Raw genomic sequence first — 22,162 nt, 5'->3', positions numbered from 1 at the left:
CCCAAAGCCACACCCCTTTATACTACTGCTGCTGCTCTCTGAATGGCTACTGACGGCTTTCCTCTGCTTTGATCTGCCAATCGCATGGCTGGATTACACTGCATAAATAAGCTGCATGAGTCTATTAGTTCATTGACAACCAAAGTAGGTATAAAAGGAGAACGTAGTAAAAAAGCAATAGGAAGAGCAAACAATAAGAAACTGATGCCTCCTCCTCTTCATTTCATTGTCTTTTCCCCCCTTTTTTCCTCTTGTTGTCCATCCTTTCCTTCCCGTTGTAAACTCTCCTCCATCTCTCCTCGCAAAGTCTTGTCCTGGATCACAGTCCTGTCCTCCTCCACTTTCATCCATAGCTTCATCTCCACCTCGATCCTCCTCCTCTCCAAAAACAGGAGTGTCTAGAAATGCTCAGAGAGGGGCACATCCACGCCCCTCCTCTGCTGAGGCTTATTACATCATGTACCAGTCTCAGACCTGAACACAATACACTGCCACATGACCCACTCCTCCATTCTCTCAAATTATCTCAAGACAGTGTGCTCTTCTAGTTAAGTTGTTACATTTTAATACAACTATTTAGTATATTTTATACTTATCCATAGTTGTCTAAAACACTTGTCTAAAATTGATCTTCTCTGTGTTTAAGCGTTAGCACTTGAGATGGGAATTGTAAAGAACTGAACGGTTCTGATTTCTTAATCATTCAATTTGTGATTCCTTTAGAAATTTTATGGAATCATTCTCCATAATTGGCCTTAAATATATATTAAGCAAAAATATTAAACGGTTTAAATATTAAAAAGTAGGGTTTATTACAATAAAACTCTGTAAAAAATACAATAAAACACAAGACGCAAGTGCATGGCATGAATTAACATCCACGTCTCGGTTTATTTTAAGATTTAGATGAAAAAGTAATGACTTAAGGGTTCAGTTATTAAGTCAACAATTGTTCTGTGATGCGTTTCCCAAAAGTATTGTTAGCCAACTATGGTCGCATACCATAGCAACTATTCCGTCGTTACCAATATAGTTCAATGATTTAGTGTTTCCCGAAACTGCAGTTTCAACAAACATTTATAAACTTGTGAGGTTGAAACTATAGGCTTCAATAGATCATGCTCTTGAGTGAAAAAAGCAAGCTAACATTCAGGGCAATCTATATATTTCATTACATATGCAAATTTCATTCTATCTCATTTAGTTTGTCAAGAGGAAAAATTGTCTTTAAAGAGTGCGCATGTGCTCTAGTATTATGTACGTTTTATCATGTTCGATATAAATTGAATAAGAAACAGTTCTTGATTCCCAACCTTAGTTAGCAATGAATGTTCTTTGCGGATATAGTAAACTGTGATCTAGCCAATGACAGAGTAGTTCTGTGACACATCCATTCCACTGATCTGAGCGTCTAAGGGTCTCACTTAGTGGTCCAACCCACCCAAACCCTGCTGGTTTTTATGGTGTTTTTCTGTCAGTGATGGATATTTGCACTGCCAAAATAATGTCTGCTGCCAATCCTCATGTTAATCAGATGTCCACCACGCCATAAACACCATAAAACCCTCAAGGCCTTTGCTTCAATCCATCTGGCCTGCTTAAAACACTCTGGTCAGATGCCGAGCCCGGACCCATCAAACCTACCCAGAAATCAGTACTACCCCCATCAATCTCTTCCCATGTCTCTCCCCATTCCCCATGTCTGTTCATTGTTCTGTGTCTCTCTTGGTGTCCGGTTGCCCTGCGCAGAGATGGAAGTGTGCAGCAGGCACGTGGAAGCAACAGCAGGTAAGGGTCAGGTGGGTGTCCGTGCCAGGAGGGCTGCCGCTACTGCAACATATGGAGGAGGATGAAGATGATGATGACCATAATGAAGAAAAAGACATTGAGGCTCAGGAACATGCCGGCCAAGTCTCCATAGCCGTGTCAACAGTGGAAGAGAGCCGTGCTGCCGGGGTCTGCCAGCTGTACCCAGTGGTACTGCATCGCCCTCCAGTCTCCTTCCTGTTGAGCAGCCTTCTGGTCTTGACGCTGATGCTTTTGTGGCTTGTCTTCATTTGAGAGAAAGTGGAAGAAAATAAATAGTTATCAGGGAGGCAGCAGAGCTGAGCTTTTCTGGATTATGAGACAATGGGGGAGAGAGGACAAGTTCATTCCTGTTTTTCTGTTTGTTCCTCTTGGAATCTTAAATGATTTCACCACTTCACAATGGATGCTGCTGACAGCTTATCATTTTAAACTATTTATGTACTGTGACACAAAATCCCTGGATGCAAGAGCACTATGTTTCCTTAATATGGTGTAAATATCCTCTTAATATTTCTCTGGCTTTTAAGATGACCTTAAAATAACCATTCAATTTCAGTCAAATTACTTTTGTCTGATTTATTGGTGTTTACAAGGTGAGTATGAATTGAAATGAGACTGTTCTTATTCTTCTTAATTTCTGCAATTAATTAATCTTAAAACATTTACCACACAGACTAAAATGTTGTCTTGAAGATAATTTCAGGTTTAAGTGTTGTTTTTGTTCCCATTGACCGTCCTAAACTTTCCTTCGAAAGTTTGTTTTCCAGTTAAAGTCTACCTGATAGTGTTGATGTCATCATAGTATTTGCATATTATGTTGTGAGTGGTCTTTTTTATGCATTTATTTGCATACTGATTTGTGTTTGGTCTTTCAATTATGCACAACGAAATCCTAAAACCTAAGCTTACCAGAAACTTTAACACCATTATTTTACTGCCTAAATGAACACTGCTAATTTCTTCAGTAAATGCAGTTGCATCTTTTTTTTGTTCTTGAAAAATTCATTTTTTCATCTTTTTTTTTTTTGCTCCTTTTGAGGTAGTTTTCTTTACCATGTTATTATCTGTATTCCCAAAAAACTGCTACTATACTTCATATGATCCTCTTAAGAAGACAGAAAAATATATATCCAAGATTCCAAATATTCATAATCCATTTTTCCTCTAATTAAGTATAATTAAGAGTATATATGGATTATAAGAGTGGTATATAATCCAATGAAAACGGCTTATGAAGATGTTACCCCTTTTTAAAAATCTCTTTTGCAACAGATTTTGCGGTTCATGATGGTACGGATAATCCAAAACATTTCCCCCCAAAAATGCATAATTAGATTTAGACTAATTAGAGTTCCCTTTCAAAGTGGAACTCTACGCTGCGTCAGCAGTTGACGCTATGGGAGCGCTTTGCGTGAGCCCGTGTCCAAAGCACGCATCGATATGGTCAATTTTGGTCAAGCGAGGGGTGTCTCCAAACGCAGTCGTGGAGCTCCACCGCACCACAGACCTCAACCTGCATTCCACCAAGCAAGTGGCCCCTGCCACAGAGCGGCATGTGTGGCTAAACCTCTTAAGGACTGAAGGAGTAAGAGAGATTTGCCCTCCTTGATGCCTCGCTTTCGCCTTCCGGACTTTTTGGCACCACTGTAGAAATGGAGGTCCAAAAGTTCAGCGAGGCGAAGGTTATGTGGCAGTGGCATTTGAAAAGTACATCCCCCGTAGCGGTCAGTGTCCTTCAGTCCCCTCTTTTGATCCTGTAGCCAAGCCCAGTTGGCGGCAGGTTCAGAAGGCGAGTGCTTCACCTCCAAGGAGTGAGGGCTCGAAGCGGCCACCTCGCTGGAAGCCGAAAAAGGATCTCAGGGAGGTCATTACGGCTAAGAAGTAGTTGAAGCCATGAGATTCCATCCCCCTACACACACCTCTTTTTTCTTTTCCTTTACCTTTTCTTTTTCCTCCCCTACCCTTTCTCTAAGGGGTGTTGGGGTTCAATAGGTCGTTCAGTATTTGCTTACTAAGTAAAGAAAAAAAAAGGAATATATACAGTACTTCTTTTGTTTCTTGCTCCTAATGATAGAGTACTTTGTGTGACTTATGTTTGGCCCCTTTTAAATTCGCTAATAACTGTGAAAGGAGACTTGCAGACCTAATGTGATTTGTCACACCGAGCTGTTCTTTAAGCACCACATGGTGAGCCCTCGAATTTGACACGGCGTTCATTTCCCATCGTTATCTGTCAACCTGATGTCGCCTTTATTGGATGAAAACAGTATTTGACTTACAATGTGCCAAATGTTTCTAAATCAAAAGCTTTTTTGGCGGAGTGCCTATAGATAAAATATTAAAAAGCAAAACTAAAGTAATTTGTGATGGTTTTGAAATGCATAATCTGCATATCTGAGCTGAGAATTATGGGTAATAGGGAGTGGTGGGCTAGGAGTGATGATGGCTTCATTCAGGTTCTCTCAGTCAATAGGATGTGTATGTAGTTTTGGAATAAACACTCCTCAACCTAATAGAGAAGCTCTCTGATAGATGTTGCTGTCCATGGGGCTCTGCTCCATGGGGATACCTTTCTGTGCAGCATCATTTCATTCCAACTGGGATAATTGCCATTGTCAAACATCGTTGTCAATTATTTTCCTTGTAATTTATGTTAATATACTTATTGTATACCATCTTTTTGTGGCTAAACATCCCAAAGATGCTAAAAACTGTGTTCCTGAATTTCTTTACTGCTGTTGTTTACATTAGTAAAGCAAGTGCTTAAATGGTCAAATTCACTCTCCTAGCAACAAACCTGTTCATATTTTGAAATACATTAATTCCGTTCAACACAAGCTCTCTGACTATCTCCAGATTACTGGCATGTTACAATGATTGGTTGCAATGCTCAACCTCTTAAAAAAAAAAAAAAAAACATACCGGGAGTAGACTTAAATGGAATATTGAAATTGTAAATCCGATATATTTGATTAATTGGGCAGCACTAATTGTAACATATTTATCTGTAGTATTAACTCAGTTTAGTGCCAATTTTATACCACTTACATTTAAGAAATACAATCAGTGTGCCATATTGAAAGTTTTTAGATTAGTTTACCACTCTACTTCACATAAAATAACGTTATTTAATTGGAAAGGTTGATAGGGTAACTATGAAATATGTATGACTGCATTTTCTGCCTGTTCTATATATATATATATATATATTTTTTTTACTATTCAAAGTTCCACCAGACTGCATTTTTTCTTGTCTAGTAGCTTTTTTATATATAGTCAGCACAGAATATCAATCTTACAGTATGAAGACTTGACCAAAGGTTCCAGATGGTGTTCGGTAATTGGTGGTGTGTGGAGGTGAAGTTAATGTAGTGAGAAAAGCAATTCTCTACTCACTCTCTACTGTGTCTTGACCCCTTTCACAGTCTCCCGTGGTGAAGACAAAAACGATTACTATTTCTGATGTCACCAACTCCCTTCGCAGTGAAATCACCACCAAGGACATCCCGATAGTCCACACAGAGACCAAGACCATCACCTATGAGTCTGCACAGGTGAGTGGAGTCACATTTTTGTTTGTTCTAGGTTTAATCTTTTCCTGTGCCAGTATTTGTTTGAATTTGTCACAAATGTAATGAACTTAACAATGGGTTGCAAACTACTATCAGCATCAATCAATACATATTGGTATCCACGCCGCACAGTATTAGAGATTTTGTTACTAATAGGCATTGGTCAATGTTGGATATTTAATTTACCAATATTTGACTTTGGTAGTTTTGCATATATTGGCACACATCTGTATTCAGAACAGAACATATTGCTGTTCAGAACCTCTTATTCTGTGCTGTAAGTATTCAGTTTTTGTTGTAATCTATTGCAGCGCTGTCACTGCCAGTGTGCATTTCTGAGTGAGTTATCTATTAGTTGTACAGTATCTCTCTCAGCTGTACTACCTAACCAGAAGCTAGTTTTTCAAAGAACGTCTAACCAGCATCACAATGAAGGTTTATTTGATCTCTTTCAAAAAACCTTTCATCCATCTTTCATAACGTATATATTATAATGCCTGAATTCACTTCTTGCATATACATCTTACACTGTAAAAAATAAAACATAGATTTCATTTAAATTTAATTAATTAAAATGAGGCAACAGATTACAAGCAATATTATTAATTAAATTTTACAAATTAGAATTGAGTAATAATTAATCAAATTAATTCCTTAAATGGTAACCATTTAAAATGAGTAAAATTTACAAAATATATGTTATTGCCAACATTGAAGACACCTGATGTTAACAAGCAGAATCACTAAAGGAGAAAACCATAATTAAAGTCACCATTATGGAGATGAGTGTGTGTTTTAGTTGGGCTCTTGACCCTTAAAATAATAACTTTAAGTTTTGTGTGGCTGCTGTACATGAGTTATAACAGCCAGATGAACAAAAAGAAATGTTGATCTGATGGTGTTGGTTGTGTTTCATAATTTCACAATCATTTGACTTGAATCACTGATCTCATGTAGAGTCCAATTTATGAGTTAAATTTATTTTATTAATTCTAGCTGCATAATATTATTATCCTTTTCAATGGAACCCAAATGATCAAATTAATAATAATAAAAAATATATCTGTTTTTTTTTTAGGCGCACACAGACATCAATATTTAGCGTATGAATCTCAGCAATGGTGACAACCTCTGAGCTCATTATTTATTCATGCAGCAATACATGATGGGAGCCATGAATGAGTTGTGATTGGTACAAACCAGAATGCACTGCAACATGCTTTATAAATGTCACCATTGTTGAGATGCACAGGCTGATTCATGATGTCTGTTTGTTTGTTTTTTGTACAAGAGAAACTTTTTAGAAATTATTTGAATTACATTGTAAAAGATAAAAATATTATGGTGTACAAGGCCAGTACTTCTATAGTTAATAAAGTTAACTTAAGTCACAAATTGTACTCCATTTGAGTTCAGTGATTCAGGTCAAATGATTGTGAAATAATGATTATGTTAAAACACAACCAACATCATCAGATCACCGTTTGTTCATCTGGCTGTTATAACTCACGTACAGCAGCCAAACAAAAGCTTAAAGTTAATAATTTAAGGGTGAAGAGCCCAACTAAAACACACACTCATCTCCATAATGGTGACTTTAATTATGGTTTTCTCTTTCAGTGATTCTGCTTGTTAACATCAGGTGTCTTCAATGTTGGCAATAACATATATTTTGTAAAATTTACTCATTTTAAATGGTTAACATTTAAGGAATTAATTTGATTAATTATTACTCAATTCTAATTTGTAAAATTTAATTAATAATATTGCTTGTAATCTGTTGCCTCATTTTAATTAATTAAATTTAAATTAAATCTATGTTTTATTTTTTACAGTGTAACATTTAAGGAATTAATTTGATTAATTATTACTCAATTCTAATTTGTTAAATTTAATTAATAATATTGCTTGTAATCTGTTGCCTCATTTTTATTAATTAAATATAAATAACATCTATGTTTTATTTTTTACAGTGTAACATTTAAGGAATTAATTTGATTAATTATTACTCAATTCTAATTTGTAAAATTTAATTAATAATATTGCTTGTAATCTGTTGCCTCATTTTAATTAATTAAATATAAATGAAATCTATGTTTTATTTTTTACAGTGTACTGGTTGCATTTTATTTTACAGTATGTGCACTTACAGTGTACTTACCCAAGAAATTACTCAGTAAGGTAACTACATGAGTAATGGTTAGGTTTAAATGTAGGTTCAGGGTTAGTACTTAGTTATTACTCTGTTATTGTAATTACGGTACTAAAATAAGTACATAGTTTGTGCATGCAGAACAGGACTGAAATAAAATAAAGCGCTACCAATCCACTGTCACGGCCGGGAGTTTGCAGGAAGGCAGATGAAGACCAAGCATTAAGTTCCAAAACAAAGTTTAATAATATAATCCCTCAACGCAGGCGAACAGTCTATAGCAACACTCACTTGACGTAATCATAATAGATTTGAGACCGGACAAAGAGTTAAGAAAAGGGTACAACTAATAAATCAAACGAGATAATTAATCAAACACAGCTGAACAAAACAAACTCAAAATAGTGTTGTCATAGAAACAAAGGAGGTGCTGGAAAACGAACAAAAGAAGATAGAAAACTAGTAAATACAAACTAAGTCCATGATATAACTAAACAAACTGAACATAAGATAACATGACATTCACGTTTAGCATTTCTACTCTCATTTAAAACTATTTATTCAAACCAAATTATTCAAATTTATAATATTCATGGTCATATTAGCTACTATATTACTATAAAAACTACTATTTTAAAACCACTTATTGGCTTTCTATATAACAATACATTTCTGATTATTTTAGCAGAGTCGCAATACTTTTGTTTTCTCGTAACACTTTTGCATTCTCGCGCAAAACATGTACCCCTGATAAACTTAGCATTCTCAGAGCGAACACAAAACTGGTGATTGAAATCATTTGAGATGGGAGGAAAAGCTGTTTCAATGCTTCTGCGAGAAAATGCAAAGGTTTTGCTAGCACACGCAAAGTTGTGCCAACACTTTTGCTACAGAACACAAAAGTTTCCATTAAAATATAATTTCCCCTCCCGTCTCTTGTATTTTTCATCACCATGTCCCCTATGGGGCTCTATAGTTTTAGGAAATAGCTGTGTGAATAAACAATAAAAAAATTAAAGATATAATAGATGAGTATTCTAACCACATGTGTGTTTGTTTGCTAATAGCCTAATGCACTGTCAGAGAAAGAGTGTGGGATGCTGTTGAGTGCTCAGACCATCACCTCAGAGACTGTGAGCACCACCACCACAACCCAGATCACCAAGGTACCTGCTTTTCACATCAAATTATGCCTAAACTTGCAATGTATCGGAAAGTCCTATATCATCTGCTGCTTAAATAACTAATTTAAGTTAAAATATCTAAACACAACATAAAACTCATTTAAATTATCAAAATGATAAGATTGCTGCAAAACATAAAGAAAACTTTACAAAATCCAAGTTACAAGTGATTTGCATGTGCTGGATAATAAGTTAGGTCACTGTTCACAATGGTGCCATAAGGCTGCGTACATGAGATAAAGCCATTGTTAATTACAATTTATATCACCATTTTACAGTATCCTTCCATTTTGCAAGTTAGTCAAAAATTGCCGTAGTGCACAGATGAGATATTTTCTTCACTGTGTTTCTGGCTCTCTCATTCTCTCGTTCTCTTCCCTTTCTCTGCTCAGACGGTGAAAGGCGGGATCTCAGAGACCCGTATCGAGAAGAGAATCGTGATCACTGGAGACACTGAGATTGACCATGATAAGGTGAAATGGACATGCAGTTAATAACCATGTCGGCTACATAGTAGATGCAAAATATTTTTTAAAGACATTCTCATTGTAGAGAGCTTTTTAATTGGACAAAAATTTGTAGATGGCCCTAAGAAGGAGATTTTTTCCTGAAAAAACAAAAACAAAATGCATATATCAGTTTTGATGGTTCTGATAACCTCAATGCTAAGCTAACATGCATTAATTAAAAGCCACAAAATTATATTTTGATTTCATGGGGCCTTTAAATGTATCACATGAACAACTGCTACATGTTTTTAGCCTTGCAGTTTGGTATAAATACTGTCCTCTCTGCTCACCAGGCTCTTGCTCAGGCTATAAAGGAAGCAAAGGAGCAGCACCCTGACATGTCTGTCACTAAAGTGGTGGTGCATCAGGAAACAGAGATCACCCCTGAGTAACTCCTGTATGAGACATAGGTTAGTATCTACATGCACAAGCACAACCTGTGATTATAAGACCGGGTTCGGTATCCTTAGTCACATGATTACAGCAAGAGAGAATCATATATGCATTTAATTTACTTTTTGTACATTAGAAATATTGAAGTGATCTGCATGCCAAATGACATCTTGCAGTAATGCTTCTCCGTCGTCACTCAGCATGTTTTATTCAGTTCTGATCTTTATAGGAAGCTTAAAGAAATTAAATGAGCAGAGTGAAAAGAGCTGCTTTTTGAGCTGTAAGTTGCAGTTTTGTAAAGGAGGAAAACATGAGCATTATGATCGATTTAACTATTTAAAAAAATGCTGAAGTATATGAAAAGTTATTGTGTTATTTTTTATCCTTCATTCATTACTGATTTTTGATTTTGCAATGCTGATGAAAGCTGTTAAAAGAAGACTGCTGTGAATAAGCAATTCAGTGACAGGATAAGAGATTGTAGTGAATCTACAAAATAAGATATGCCGCAGGCATGCACAGGTTTTGAAGTTGTGAAGATCTTGTGGCTGAATTGCTTAAATCTTCTGCATTCTAGTTAGAGCTTCTTTTATTTATATGCCTGACAGAAAAAAAAATACAGTTCTGGATTTCTTGCTTTATTAAAAGTGCAAAAACGTCTTGGGTTATGTATGTACACTGCATCAGTTGTGGACGCTTTGGGGACACGTCCCGCGGAACCCTGGTGTCGGAAGCACGTGTGAAATCACGCCAATCTTATTAAACATTGAACGTCAGTGCGTATAAAAGGTTCAAATGCGAGACGACTCCCGCTTTCCCTTTTTACAGAAAATGTGACTTTAAACCTATACTGTTACACATGCATGCAGCACAGAAAACAGCAGCGTTGTTCATCCCAAATTTGATCCCAACAACACAATTTGTCTCGCGCTTGAATGGTTTACAATCACTTTTTCTGGCAGTGCGCTTTGGATGTGTGCGCAGCACGGAAAACAGCACGCGAGTTGTCTCGCGCTTTAATGGATCCAGGCAGATTCCTGCTGCCGTCTCTATAATAACACTAATCAAACAACAAAAGACAAAGAGAAAATTCACTCTTTCCTGACTGAATACCTTTTGTAGCTATATTTATAATGTACATTTTATTTATAAAGTAGTGTTATTTTACATTTGATTAGTTTCTGAACCTGAATTCCTGAAAATCTTAAAACACTGTTTATTTCAATCATATATTTGGTCAGTTGTATTTATTTGTTGCGATTGCTAATTTTTTATTTGTTCTTTTTTAATTACTGAGTGTTTACTTGTCTTTAATAATGCTTGAAATTTATATTAGGCTAGTTGTTTTTGCCATGGTATTTTTAAACCGTAGGCAAAAGTTCATTGTGTAGGTGTTTTTAGCCTATTGATTTTTGTTTATGATATTCAGCTACAATGAAATGTTTTGCTATAAGACATCAAATCTTATGTGAACGATATCTAATTGGAATTGAAATTAGGAATTGATAAGATTCGTAATCGTTGAAGTTTAAACAATACACAACCCTATTCCTTACCACATTTTTTTTATAAGTTGTTTAATAATTTTAATGGCACTCCTGCTGCCAACCTAATATGTTGGAAGAGGGACAACAACAGTGGGGACTAAAGTCACAACCAATAAGATTAGCGTGATTTCACATGTGACACCTGGTTCCGCAAGAGCGTCCCCATAGCGTCAGCAACTGACGCAGTGTTGAGTTCTTTTGCCAGAAAAATAATTTCAGTCTGTGATTTCAAGAGAACACTCTAGAAAAAAGATCACCAATCATTGTTTTAGGATATACATTCCAAATTGATGATTTTGTCCCATAACATGCTTCCCCTTTCAATGTTGCATGTACTCAATGTTTCAAGCAAAGCATTACTGCTGTACAAATACATTATTATGTCATCGCTCACTCAGCCGCCTAGGTCTCTTAGCTTGATGGGTTTATGGGATGTATTTAAATCTCCCCTTCTATGGGCAACAAAGCCATACCATCTCCAGTGCTACTTTAAACCCATTACAGCATTTCTGAGATTTTTGTCTTCCAAAAACAGTGTAGAAATGGCAGAATACTGCAAGCTTACCACAACAAACAAAGCAAAAATTCCCTTAACAAGATGGTAACGATGGAAACCCTCCACAGCACACACCTCATACAAACAGAAAGCAGTCCGTAGGATCGAGAATAAGACACAGACGGGTAAACTGTATGATTTACTGTTATCATTAATGCGCTCTAATAAAAACCTCAGTCCCTTGGACAGCACTGTTATACTGCCGTATGTATAGCTGTTATCCATGCTTGTAGCGGGGTTGGTGGCATTCAGGATTTTAAATTCCAGTTCAGCTCCAGAATTTTAATGGAGGTAGTTGCATGATGCAGAATTGAATTAGATGATGATAATAATATAATTTTTGGAATATTAGATGATACATAATATTAATTAGATGACATTAGATGATATTAATAGTCAGTTCTTAATGCCACCTTGCCATGACTATGACCATGGACTATGATGACAATGAAAACAATGTTATTTTAGTATTATTTATATACTATATTAACTGATATTTGACTGCTTTTATTTTTATATTTTCAGTTTTCATTTAAATTTTACTTTAAGTTTTAGTTATTCGTGTGCTATGGTCATTTTTATTAGGATTTTTAATATTTGTATTTAGCTTTAATTTATATTTCTTTTAGTATTTGTTTTAGTAATTTTAGTACTTCAACTTTTTTCTCTGATATTTATATTTTATTTTATTCCAGCTTTTTATCTTTATTTTATTTGTAGTACTGATAAAGACTTACATCAGAATACCAGAATCACTGCAATATTTTTTTAAAAAGTCAAACATCAAAAAATAATCAACAGAATATTTGGAGTTTTGACTACAGCCTGTGTTAATACACAACAGATCAAAAGTAAAATTAGTTTCTTAGTTTAATCCTTTTTAGTCCATAGTTTTGAGACATACAGTATTTGTAATGAAAAACTAGTCCAAGAACTCTCAGAGTTAGGTCTGTAAATGTGGGACTTTTAGTCTGTTTGTGTGAGGTATTGGGCATCTGGTGCTGTTTAACCAGCTGTCAGGGTGGTATGTATACAGTCACAGAACTCCCAGAGGATACTGGTTAATGCTGCCCTGCTAGTTTGTTCCCCAGTGCCCTGTTTTGTGCGTGCAGAGACCCAGTTCACCCCATTCGCCCCGTCAGTGTTTACTTAACTTTCTCTCAGCCAGAGAGTGCTTCAGTCTTCATATTTACCATCCACCATTATTTCTGTCAGTCAGGTCTGCATTCCCAGTTTTCGTCACTGACTCTGTGACCCCTTTTGGGATGTGTTTACTTTTTGCCTGACCAGAAATGTTCTTTCTCGCATGATTGTTGATCACTCTTTGATCTCACATCAACACAGGGTGAAAAAAACGGGACCAGTCAGGTTTATGAATGTGAAAAAACAACGCAAGAGCCCTCACATCCAGCCCCTCCCCATCAAACCACTATGCCCACCAAGTTCCCCCCACGGAAAACACTTCCTGTAGCAGCACATGTCCCATCCAGCCATTGCCGTCTGTGACCGCCATATTCCAGACCCTGAACATCTGTCAGATCTCAAGCATCTTGTACTGCGAAACTGAGCATCTACAACTACTCCTGTCTAGCGTCCAAAAGCAGAATTCAAAGCAAAGATTCATCCAATTCCCAACATCTTGGACAGATTTTTCCAAAAAAACCTGCCTGACCTCCACCTCGTTCAAGACATTCCATGATGGACTGAACCATGTTACAAAATAGTTTTGTAAAACAGTGGCAAAAGAACATCTTTTTATCTGTAATTCATACAATATTTTTAGGGTGGATTCCAAAGGGATGGTTTACATAATAACAACTGGGCGGTGGGAATTTAAAGGACAATTTTCTAAAGTGTCAATTTGTATTTTTTTTTTTGTATCTTAATTTAATTATTTTTGCAATTGGTTGATTATACATCTGATTATGTTGTTACAGGCATTTTCTGTTGTTGTTCAGACAGGGCAAAGGAGCATCTGTTATAATGTGAAACACTTGTTAAAGGGGAAGTTCACCCAAAAATATATATATTTGTATTCTTTTCAACACAAAACAAGACATTTTTAAGAATATTCATGTTGCTCTTTTCCAAGTCTCAATGTTATTCCAACAACCCAATGTTGTACCAAGCTGGTATGACTTTCTTTCTTCTGTGGAACACAAAAGAAGATATTTTGAGAATGTATATCTATACAACGTAAGTCGATAGTCACCAGAACTGTTTGATCACCAAACTTCTTTAAAACGTGTTCTTTTGCGATCCATAGGAGAAAAAAAGTCATAGAGGTTTGGGATTACATGAGGTTGAGTAAATGATGACAGAAATGTGATTTTTGAGTGAACTATGCCATTAAGTCATTTTCATTCACTTGCATTCGAATGTGAAAGGGTTTAACATCAATAATGTCTCGCAACTAAAAATGAATGCATCCGTTTATTCATGGAAATATGATTTTGAGTACTGCAGAGGAGCGGAATGTTTTCAATGGTTAAATTTTATTTAAATTCCTCACACCTTTTATGATGCCCAATTCACTTTTATTGCATGGAAAAGAGCATCATGACCATTCTTCTAAACTTCTGAATTTCGCAGAAGAAAGAAAGTCATACAGGTTTGGGAAAACATGATGATAGAATTTAAATTTTTGGGTAAACTTTTCTTAATTCAGAACTCCATCCTGTTGTAAAGTCCCATATTTTATGTTCCTCTTAAATGTGAAGGTATTATTTTGTTCTTGGTGTAAAAATAATGTGTTAATTTTATTCAAAATGCTGGAGCAAATTCAGATGTTTTCTTGTGTTTAAAAGTTACGTTACTTTGCATATTTGTTAAGGCTTGTATAAATTTTCTTTTGTTTCATTGGTAATGTCATCCTGTGTCATCATGGATTTGGGGTCCAATGAATATGGGGTAGGGTATTGTAGTGAAACTACATTCTATGATATTTCTATTTATTTTCATCAGTTTTGTTTTCTTGTTTGTGTGTGTATTTTGCATTTTAGATGCCCTGCTCTCTTAAATGCAGCTTTGACGGTTTTTTGTTTTTGTTTTGTATTAGATCCAGAATCCCAAACACCAGCTCCTGCCAGTTTTAAAATGGGATTTGCAGGGATAATTCTATTCATTTTCAGTATATTTCTACTTTTCTACTAGAGGGGGCAGTATGTTCTTACCCATGAGTCTATAGCAGATCTGCAAAGCCTTCAAAATGAGCATCCACACACAACCTGAAGTGGTTTTTAGATGAATTGGAATTGATTAGTCAGGAATGGAGTTAATTTGCAACTACGGTAATTAAATGTGCCAAACATGAATCTGAAAGCGATCAGACAGATCTTACAGCGAATTAAAATGTGTTTCCGTCATTCATTGAGACATTCAATTGTAAAGACTGACAATTCTGGTGCAGTAATTCAACTTTAGAAAATCGAAGTGGGAATTTTGTGGATTTTATATTGTGCATCAACACTGCCGGTGGCATAAGGGCTCCTGTGGTAAAGCATACTGCCCCGCGTCAAGCTGACAAGTCCAGTATGTCCACTTTTTAAATGTCTATTTTCAAATGTTACGCTTTTATAATAGTTTAAATAGTATCCTGTACAGAGACCAAGGTGTTGTAGTTCGTTCGGTGTGTTGTTCTCTTCATTGTGGCACTCCTTTCCTATGCTAGTCTGGGGTGAAGAAAAGAAAAGAATCATCATACGTTTGTCCTCAGCGGTTCTTTTTCTTCTCATCACACATTTGTTTTTTTGTTTGTTTTTTTGCCATCACTGAAAAAAAGACAAATGTACAATATAGCACCATGGACTAAATAAACTCCCAACATAGACACATTCTTCACATGGTTTCATGAGTTTTTGTTATTCACAACCTCCTTTACTGTCTCCTTGTGTGTTTCTTAATACATGTTCCAGGTCTTCTTATGAGTGTTTACTCAGTACATGTTATTACATTTGTAATATTTCATTAAAATGAAACTACTTCCTTTTCAGTTGACATCAGTCTCTTTTTAAACTCTTCGCCTCCAACCAACACCCATTTTTCAATATTCAATCAATAGATACAAAGTCCTGCACAACTTTTTACCCTTTAGCACTCTGTTTCACATGAAAACATGTCATGTTACAGAAGTAAATGGGATGTAAATGTGATGTAAATTAAATTTCATGGTGATCAAGTCTCTAATAACTCAGACTCTAGATAACCATTTTATAATTCAACTCAACATAGTAACCCAGAAATCACTTCACACAGCAGAAGAACTGCTCGACACAGTCCTTATGTTACAGGCGCACAGATGTATATGTGCGAAACAGGCCTAACTCTTCAAACAAGCACTGCATTTTATTACCAGTGTTTAGCTTGATGAAAGCACTGGTGCAGTTAATGACTTTGACTGCAGTGGATTACCTCAAAACCCTGGATACAGGTAGTGTGAAGTGTGAACACAGAATGACACGACAGAATCCAGAATAAAACAAGATTCACCAGAAAGGTTATAGACGAATTTAGCTGGATATGACAGCATTAAAACAGAGAGGAATGTTGCAGATTATCTTGTCTTTGCTTCATACTCTTGCATCATGCACTAAAGTTCAGTTGCATAAAAATGGGCAGCACTAAAATATGTGGCTGTTGAATTCATTTATTACACTGCATTTGGGGTTCTACTCGCCATAAAATATCTAATGTTTACAATTTTAGAATTAAATTCAATAAAAATATGCAAAATAGTTTCCGCCTAATACCATAAACAATAAAAGTATCATAATAGTCATACAGTTATTTTGCAGTTTCTGGCTGTCTATGTAAAGCAACTATTATTTGGAGCCTTAGTTGTTAATTGTGGACCCTACGGCAATTCAAATAATATGCATCTTTAAATAATAAATTAGATTTAGTGCATATCAAATCAGCAGTGTTGAAAATAATATCCCAAAAGAGTAGCAGTGATACAAATAGCAAAAAATAAATAAAAATGCTGAAGTCTGAGAATACTTCTCATTTGGTTGGTCTATGAGCTGACCAACTCAACAGGTACAACTGTTTGAGTAATATTTAACATTGAATAATATTGAATTACCTACGAATAATTGTGTCAGCATATTAACTTCAGTAAAATGTGAACCTGAAAAATGAACATGAATGTCTTTGTATTCCCATTATTTGGTTTTAGAGTTTCAGACCCTATTGTACTTTCATATCACCAATGAAGTACTACTTTATAGTGCATATTATGAATGCAAAGTGGAACACAACTTTAATGTCTCATGTTCTTTGATATCAGCTTATTCCACTTGAGATTATCCTCTTCGTATCATGTATGCTGATGGTGCACGCTCACATATTTATGTTCTGATCATGTCTGCCTTGTTGGCACATTTCTCTTCAGTCTGTCAGAAGGTATCAGGCCGGAATATTTAAGAGCTTTAGAAAGGCTCCATTCCTGTAACTCGTGAGCTGAAATCAGTTGGAATTATCCAGGCAATTAGTTTTTCCTGGAGCTGTTATTTATGGGAATACTCTGAATGTTTTAAATGTTTAATCTCTGGCTGCCAATTAGCATTTGTCTAAAGGTCAGCGAGAGGGCAACAACCTCACCCATTGTATCATTAATGTGTTTGTTCAACCAGCCAATAGGGTCTGAGGCTGTCTTACTCTTGAACATCAGAAATGTACATTTTTCTTTAAGGTGTGGTTCTTTCCACAGTCAGTTTGAGGCCAGGGACCTCTCATTTATTAAACACGAGTAGGATCAGATTTGATCCCAAATTCCATGGATTTCATCCTACAGTACGTCAAAAGCCCACAACTGATGTTCTTATGCGTACACTAACTGTAGAGTGGTCATATCCGTAAAATAATCTTATATCGTATCTTAAAATGCAAAGGTAAAGACAATCACAATATGCATTAACATAACTGAATTTATACTGAAAAAAATGCTTTTCTTACTTACGTATTTTTGTCTTGTTTGCAGTCCATATATTTACAAATTCTTAAATCAATACATTTACAAGTATGACATAAGATATTATGTCTTGTTTTCTGAAAAAAAAGTGGGTATTTGCTTAAATTAAAACAAGCAAGATTATATGAATGGGGTAAGAAAATAAGCTTGTTTCTATTTGAATTTTAAAATATTTTGACTGGAAACAACACAAAGATACTAAGTAAGTGTATTTACTGTCAAACTAGGATGAAGAACTTTGTTAAAAAGGTATGTTCTCTTAAGTATGCATGTTTGGCATATTTAAACTTCGTGGGGTCCTGAGCAACTGCCATTGGGATGAATAGAACAGGAATACTATGGAATTGTCTTTGAGAGGCTAAACATCTGGATTTTGGGTATTTATACAACGGCTTGTTAGAGGAATGTCCAAGTTCCTGCTTTGTTTGTACACAGAATGTTTAAAATTTTAGCGTGTGCCATTCATTGCAGTGATTAATAATGCAAGGAAATAAGGTAAGCTTCCAGTGTTAGCCACAAAATGAGGCCAGCACACGATCTTGAATTCATATTCATTGTACACTGAGTTAAATGATTATTATATATTAGCAGCATCTGGTCTGCCATATGTGAATCTGCCCTTAAGGTGCGATATTCAAGGGTTCATGAGAGGACTATAAAAAAAGATAACTCCATTTTTTCTGCTTTAACTTTAGGTTATTTCACAATTAAATGAAAACTGCATGCACCTTTAAATTCCTGTTAATGTCAAAATTGCCTTCGTGAAAATAGTGGAGTGGGAGATGGACGTTGATATTTCTCCATGCCGAAAAACTATATGAACAAGAGGTCTTCTGTCCTCTTTAACAGTTTAATAGTCTTTTGGTTTTCCCTGTCTTTGCATGTTATGATTTGGATCCTAAATACCTCAAGAAAAGAATCAGAAGCCAAAGGAAACCTCTCTGTTCTAGATTTAAAACATCTTGTCTGAGATAAATCATGGACTATTTATAAAAACAAATTACAAAAAAAAAGATTAAAAAAAAGACAGAGGAAATTCTCTTGCTTTTTCCCATTTTTAGAAACTAACTGTGTGTAAAATACAATTGTACTGAAATGCTAACAAAAGGGACTGGTTTTCTTATTGTCTTCATCTTTAAACATTAAACATTTTTTTTTTTTCTGGGGGTGTAAGTCAGTCCTGCCCTAAAGCTAGAGAACGGCGTGTGCTCAGCCATGCTTACATAAATACTTCTCTTTGCTTTGCTTCAACTCAATTATTTATAATACAAATTTGAGTATGTTTGACTCTTAAAACAAGGAAACCATTTCTACTTTTCCACTAATGAAGACTTTCCATTGATCTTTTGAATTGAAAGTCTTTTAACGTAGCTGTGAGATAAAAGCTTCTTCCAGTCCAGAAAATTTTTTTATTGAAAATAAGCTGCAAAAACTGTTTGCATTGGAGCCTTAAAGGTATTATAATATCACCCATTAATACAATGCATAAAGTCAAGAGAGGGGTAGAAAATGGTCATTAAAAGTAGAAAATTAATGTTTTGAGTGCCAAAAAAACATAACATAACACTATAAGTGGACCTCAGAAAAAAAATATATATATCATGACCCTTTAAGCATAGAGACACTGCATAAATAGTAAAATTCAGACAATTAGAAACCAAGTCACTTTTCTCAATTCATTCTTAAGAAAATAGTTATCAGATTAGGGTTCTAAGGCTTCTAATAACCTTTACTTTCAGAACATGAGACCAGTGCAGGCGAAAATAAGCTTAAACTTCAACACAAAGAACCATATCATCTAAACATCTAAATTAAATTAAACTATTGATGTTGTTAAAGAACTATAATTTGGTAACGTTTAGGGTCCAATTCTCACTATGAACAAGTTGCTTATTAGCTTGCATATTACTAGGATATTGACTGTTTATTAGTACTTATAAAGCACATATTAATTCCTTATTCTGCATGACCATATTCTACTTCCCTTAATCATACCCAATAACTAAACTTAAAAACTACCTTACTGTTAGGCTCGCCCAATCGGCCCAACAATGGTTTCCAATAGAGCGGGTGAAGGTTTCCTGCGCGTTCTGTGTTTTTAAATTCCAATTAAACTTTTTTCTCACTCCATCATGACCTCAAAATTCGGTTAGAATTCCAATTGATTATTGACCATTTGTATAATAGTTTATCTAGACACTTGATTATTCTATTTAACTCTTTACTCTTATTGCCATTCATTCGGTTACCAATTTCGCTCATGGTTTCGCGCAGGCTGTTTAATGCAGCCCACGATCACAAACTCATAAGTCTTGGTCACTGGGCAGAGGCAATTGACTGTTTAGGGCTGCTTCCATGCTTGCTTTCTCTAAAAGTATTTTGTTTATTACCCATAGATCTGTATATACTTGAATTAAAGTAACACTCTCTCTAGTCAGAGGTCATGACCACAGATATAAGCCGACCAACATTACTTTCTCTGATAGTAGATTTGGTTTTGTCATGCCATGGTTTCCCATGTACTCTGTTGCCCTTTATTAGAAACTCTAAAATCTCAGTTGCCGTACCTCCCTGTCTTCCCATTAAAACTGAACTTTAGTCCTTTTAGTCTAGTCATTAATTTCAGTAAGTCAGAATAAAATTTAAATGTACCAATTTGTTATTTGTCAGGTAAATGTGTCATGCCAATTACATAATCAATTCAAAGGTAATCAAAACAAAACATCAAATCCTCTGAAATAAAGAGTAAAATATTCATGCCTGACCTCAGAAAAATACATAATGCTCAGAGTCTGGAGGACACGCAGCTTGCCGAGCCTTTTTCTGCATTTCTTTAAAGTATCATGAAACCCCAAAACATATTTTTTGAGATGTGAACATATATGTACAGGTTGCACATCACTGAAAACACTAAAAACACTCATAAATGTTATCAATTGGAAATTGGACAATTTTGCGTTTTCCCGAGAAATTTTGTTCTTCCGGGTTGAAAAGTCGAGACAACGTCACAGAATGTGAGATATGCGCACCCCTTCGGAGTGTGTGACTGGCTGTAGGCACGATTCTACGTCAGCTGGCCCCGAGCTAAACTCTGCATTTATCCATGAGAAAGAGCTTGATCAATCCAATCACTGCGCTGTATTACGAATGATATCGTATTACAGCAGAGAATTAAAAAACATGTTTAGCAACTCTCGCTACGTGGATCATGTCGTTCATATTTCAAGCTATTGATGCAGCTGTGGATTTTTCCTTCGAGGTCATATTTTTATATTCATGTGTCTGTATAATGAGTGTGTTGCAGGTCTGTTTTTTATTGGTTGTTTTCTCCGCTCTTCCCACCCTCTACACTCCGACTTTTCCACAGCTTTACACGTCTATTTTTTGAGACTTTTTCCAACTCGGAGGTGTGAACGACCAGGCTAAAATGGGGGGTTTCGTGACACTTTTTCACACAGACCAAGACAAAACATCCCCCAATGTGGAGTATACTGCAAACTTACAATATTAATTTCCATTGACCTAGGTAGTTTACACCTTTTGGGACCTTATTGTAAAGTGTTACTGCATTGGAACATTTTTCATTTTAAGGCTTTTAAGTATTTGAAGATTTATTTGCTTTTTTATTTTCACTTTTTCCTCCTATTCAATTTGTACAGTCAATGAAAGGGAAGCTTTAATTTATCCCTCTTGACGATGAAGGAATAACGGAATGTTTTATTGAGGTGCTTATGAGTGTATGTATGCCATATGATTTATTTTGTTGTGGTCTCAATGACATGTAAGTGGCCCCTGGGTCTCACCAGCCAACAGAAACAATTTAACAGACAGTAATGATATACTCATCATATGCTGACAGACCCTCTCAAGAGCTCAGGTGACTGCACTGCATCTCTCTCTCTCTCTCTCTCTCTCTCTCTCTCTCTCTCTCTCTCTCTCTCTCTCTCTCTCTCTCTCTCTCTCTCTCTCTCTCTCTCTCTCTCTCTCTCTCTCCCTCTCTCCCTCTCTCTCTCTCTCTCTCTCTCTCACACACACACACACACACACACAGTATAATTAGATGTGTCTAAGTGACTAATCATAAATACAGGAGTAAAAGTGGTGTATAGGAGAACGGCAGACTTTATTGATCCAAAAGGAGAAATTCAGATGCAAAATGACCAACATCAAAATAAAAAAACACCGTTTCATACTTGTAGAAAATGTAATCAGGCTGGATACAAGCCAATAAGAGATGTCTAAAATGTCACATTTGGACAGACTGCATAGATACTAAACTCACAGAATCACACATCCAAATTATATGCATCCTCAACCCTCTGTATGCTAACTTCTTTACCATAATTTATCATAATAAACCAAATGAACTAGAATTTATCAAATCTTCTAATACTTTGCAAGATAGAGAATAATCGAGAAATAACCAATTCTCTAGAATGAATCCAAAATTCCAATGCTGCATAAAAATA

General features: G+C 35.7%; 1 protein-coding gene across 6 annotated transcripts in view; it reads left to right on the top strand.

The window, feature by feature from the left end:
• The window catches only part of epb41a (erythrocyte membrane protein band 4.1a), a 57,576-nt gene extending 41,864 nt beyond the window's left edge, over window positions 1-15,712 (top strand). For 5 of the 6 annotated variants that reach the window (XM_079590502.1, XM_079590501.1, XM_079590498.1 and 2 more), the window contains 5 exons: window positions 5,235-5,363; window positions 8,601-8,699; window positions 9,110-9,190; window positions 9,520-9,636; window positions 13,067-15,712. In XM_079590502.1, the coding sequence (XP_079446628.1) occupies window positions 5,235-5,363; window positions 8,601-8,699; window positions 9,110-9,190; window positions 9,520-9,618 (408 nt within the window). In that variant the 3' untranslated portion in view covers window positions 9,619-9,636; window positions 13,067-15,712. The remainder of the gene's footprint in view (window positions 1-5,234; window positions 5,364-8,600; window positions 8,700-9,109; window positions 9,191-9,519; window positions 9,637-13,066) is intronic. The other variant, XM_079590500.1, reaches the window with a different exon arrangement.
• The last annotated feature ends 6,450 nt before the right edge of the window (window positions 15,713-22,162 follow it).

Source organism: Phoxinus phoxinus (assembly GCF_949152265.1).
Source record: "Phoxinus phoxinus genome assembly, chromosome: 19".
Lineage (NCBI taxonomy): Eukaryota > Metazoa > Chordata > Actinopteri > Cypriniformes > Leuciscidae > Phoxinus > Phoxinus phoxinus.
Note: the sequence above shows the minus strand (reverse complement) of the source record. Positions and strands in the feature narration are given on the sequence as shown.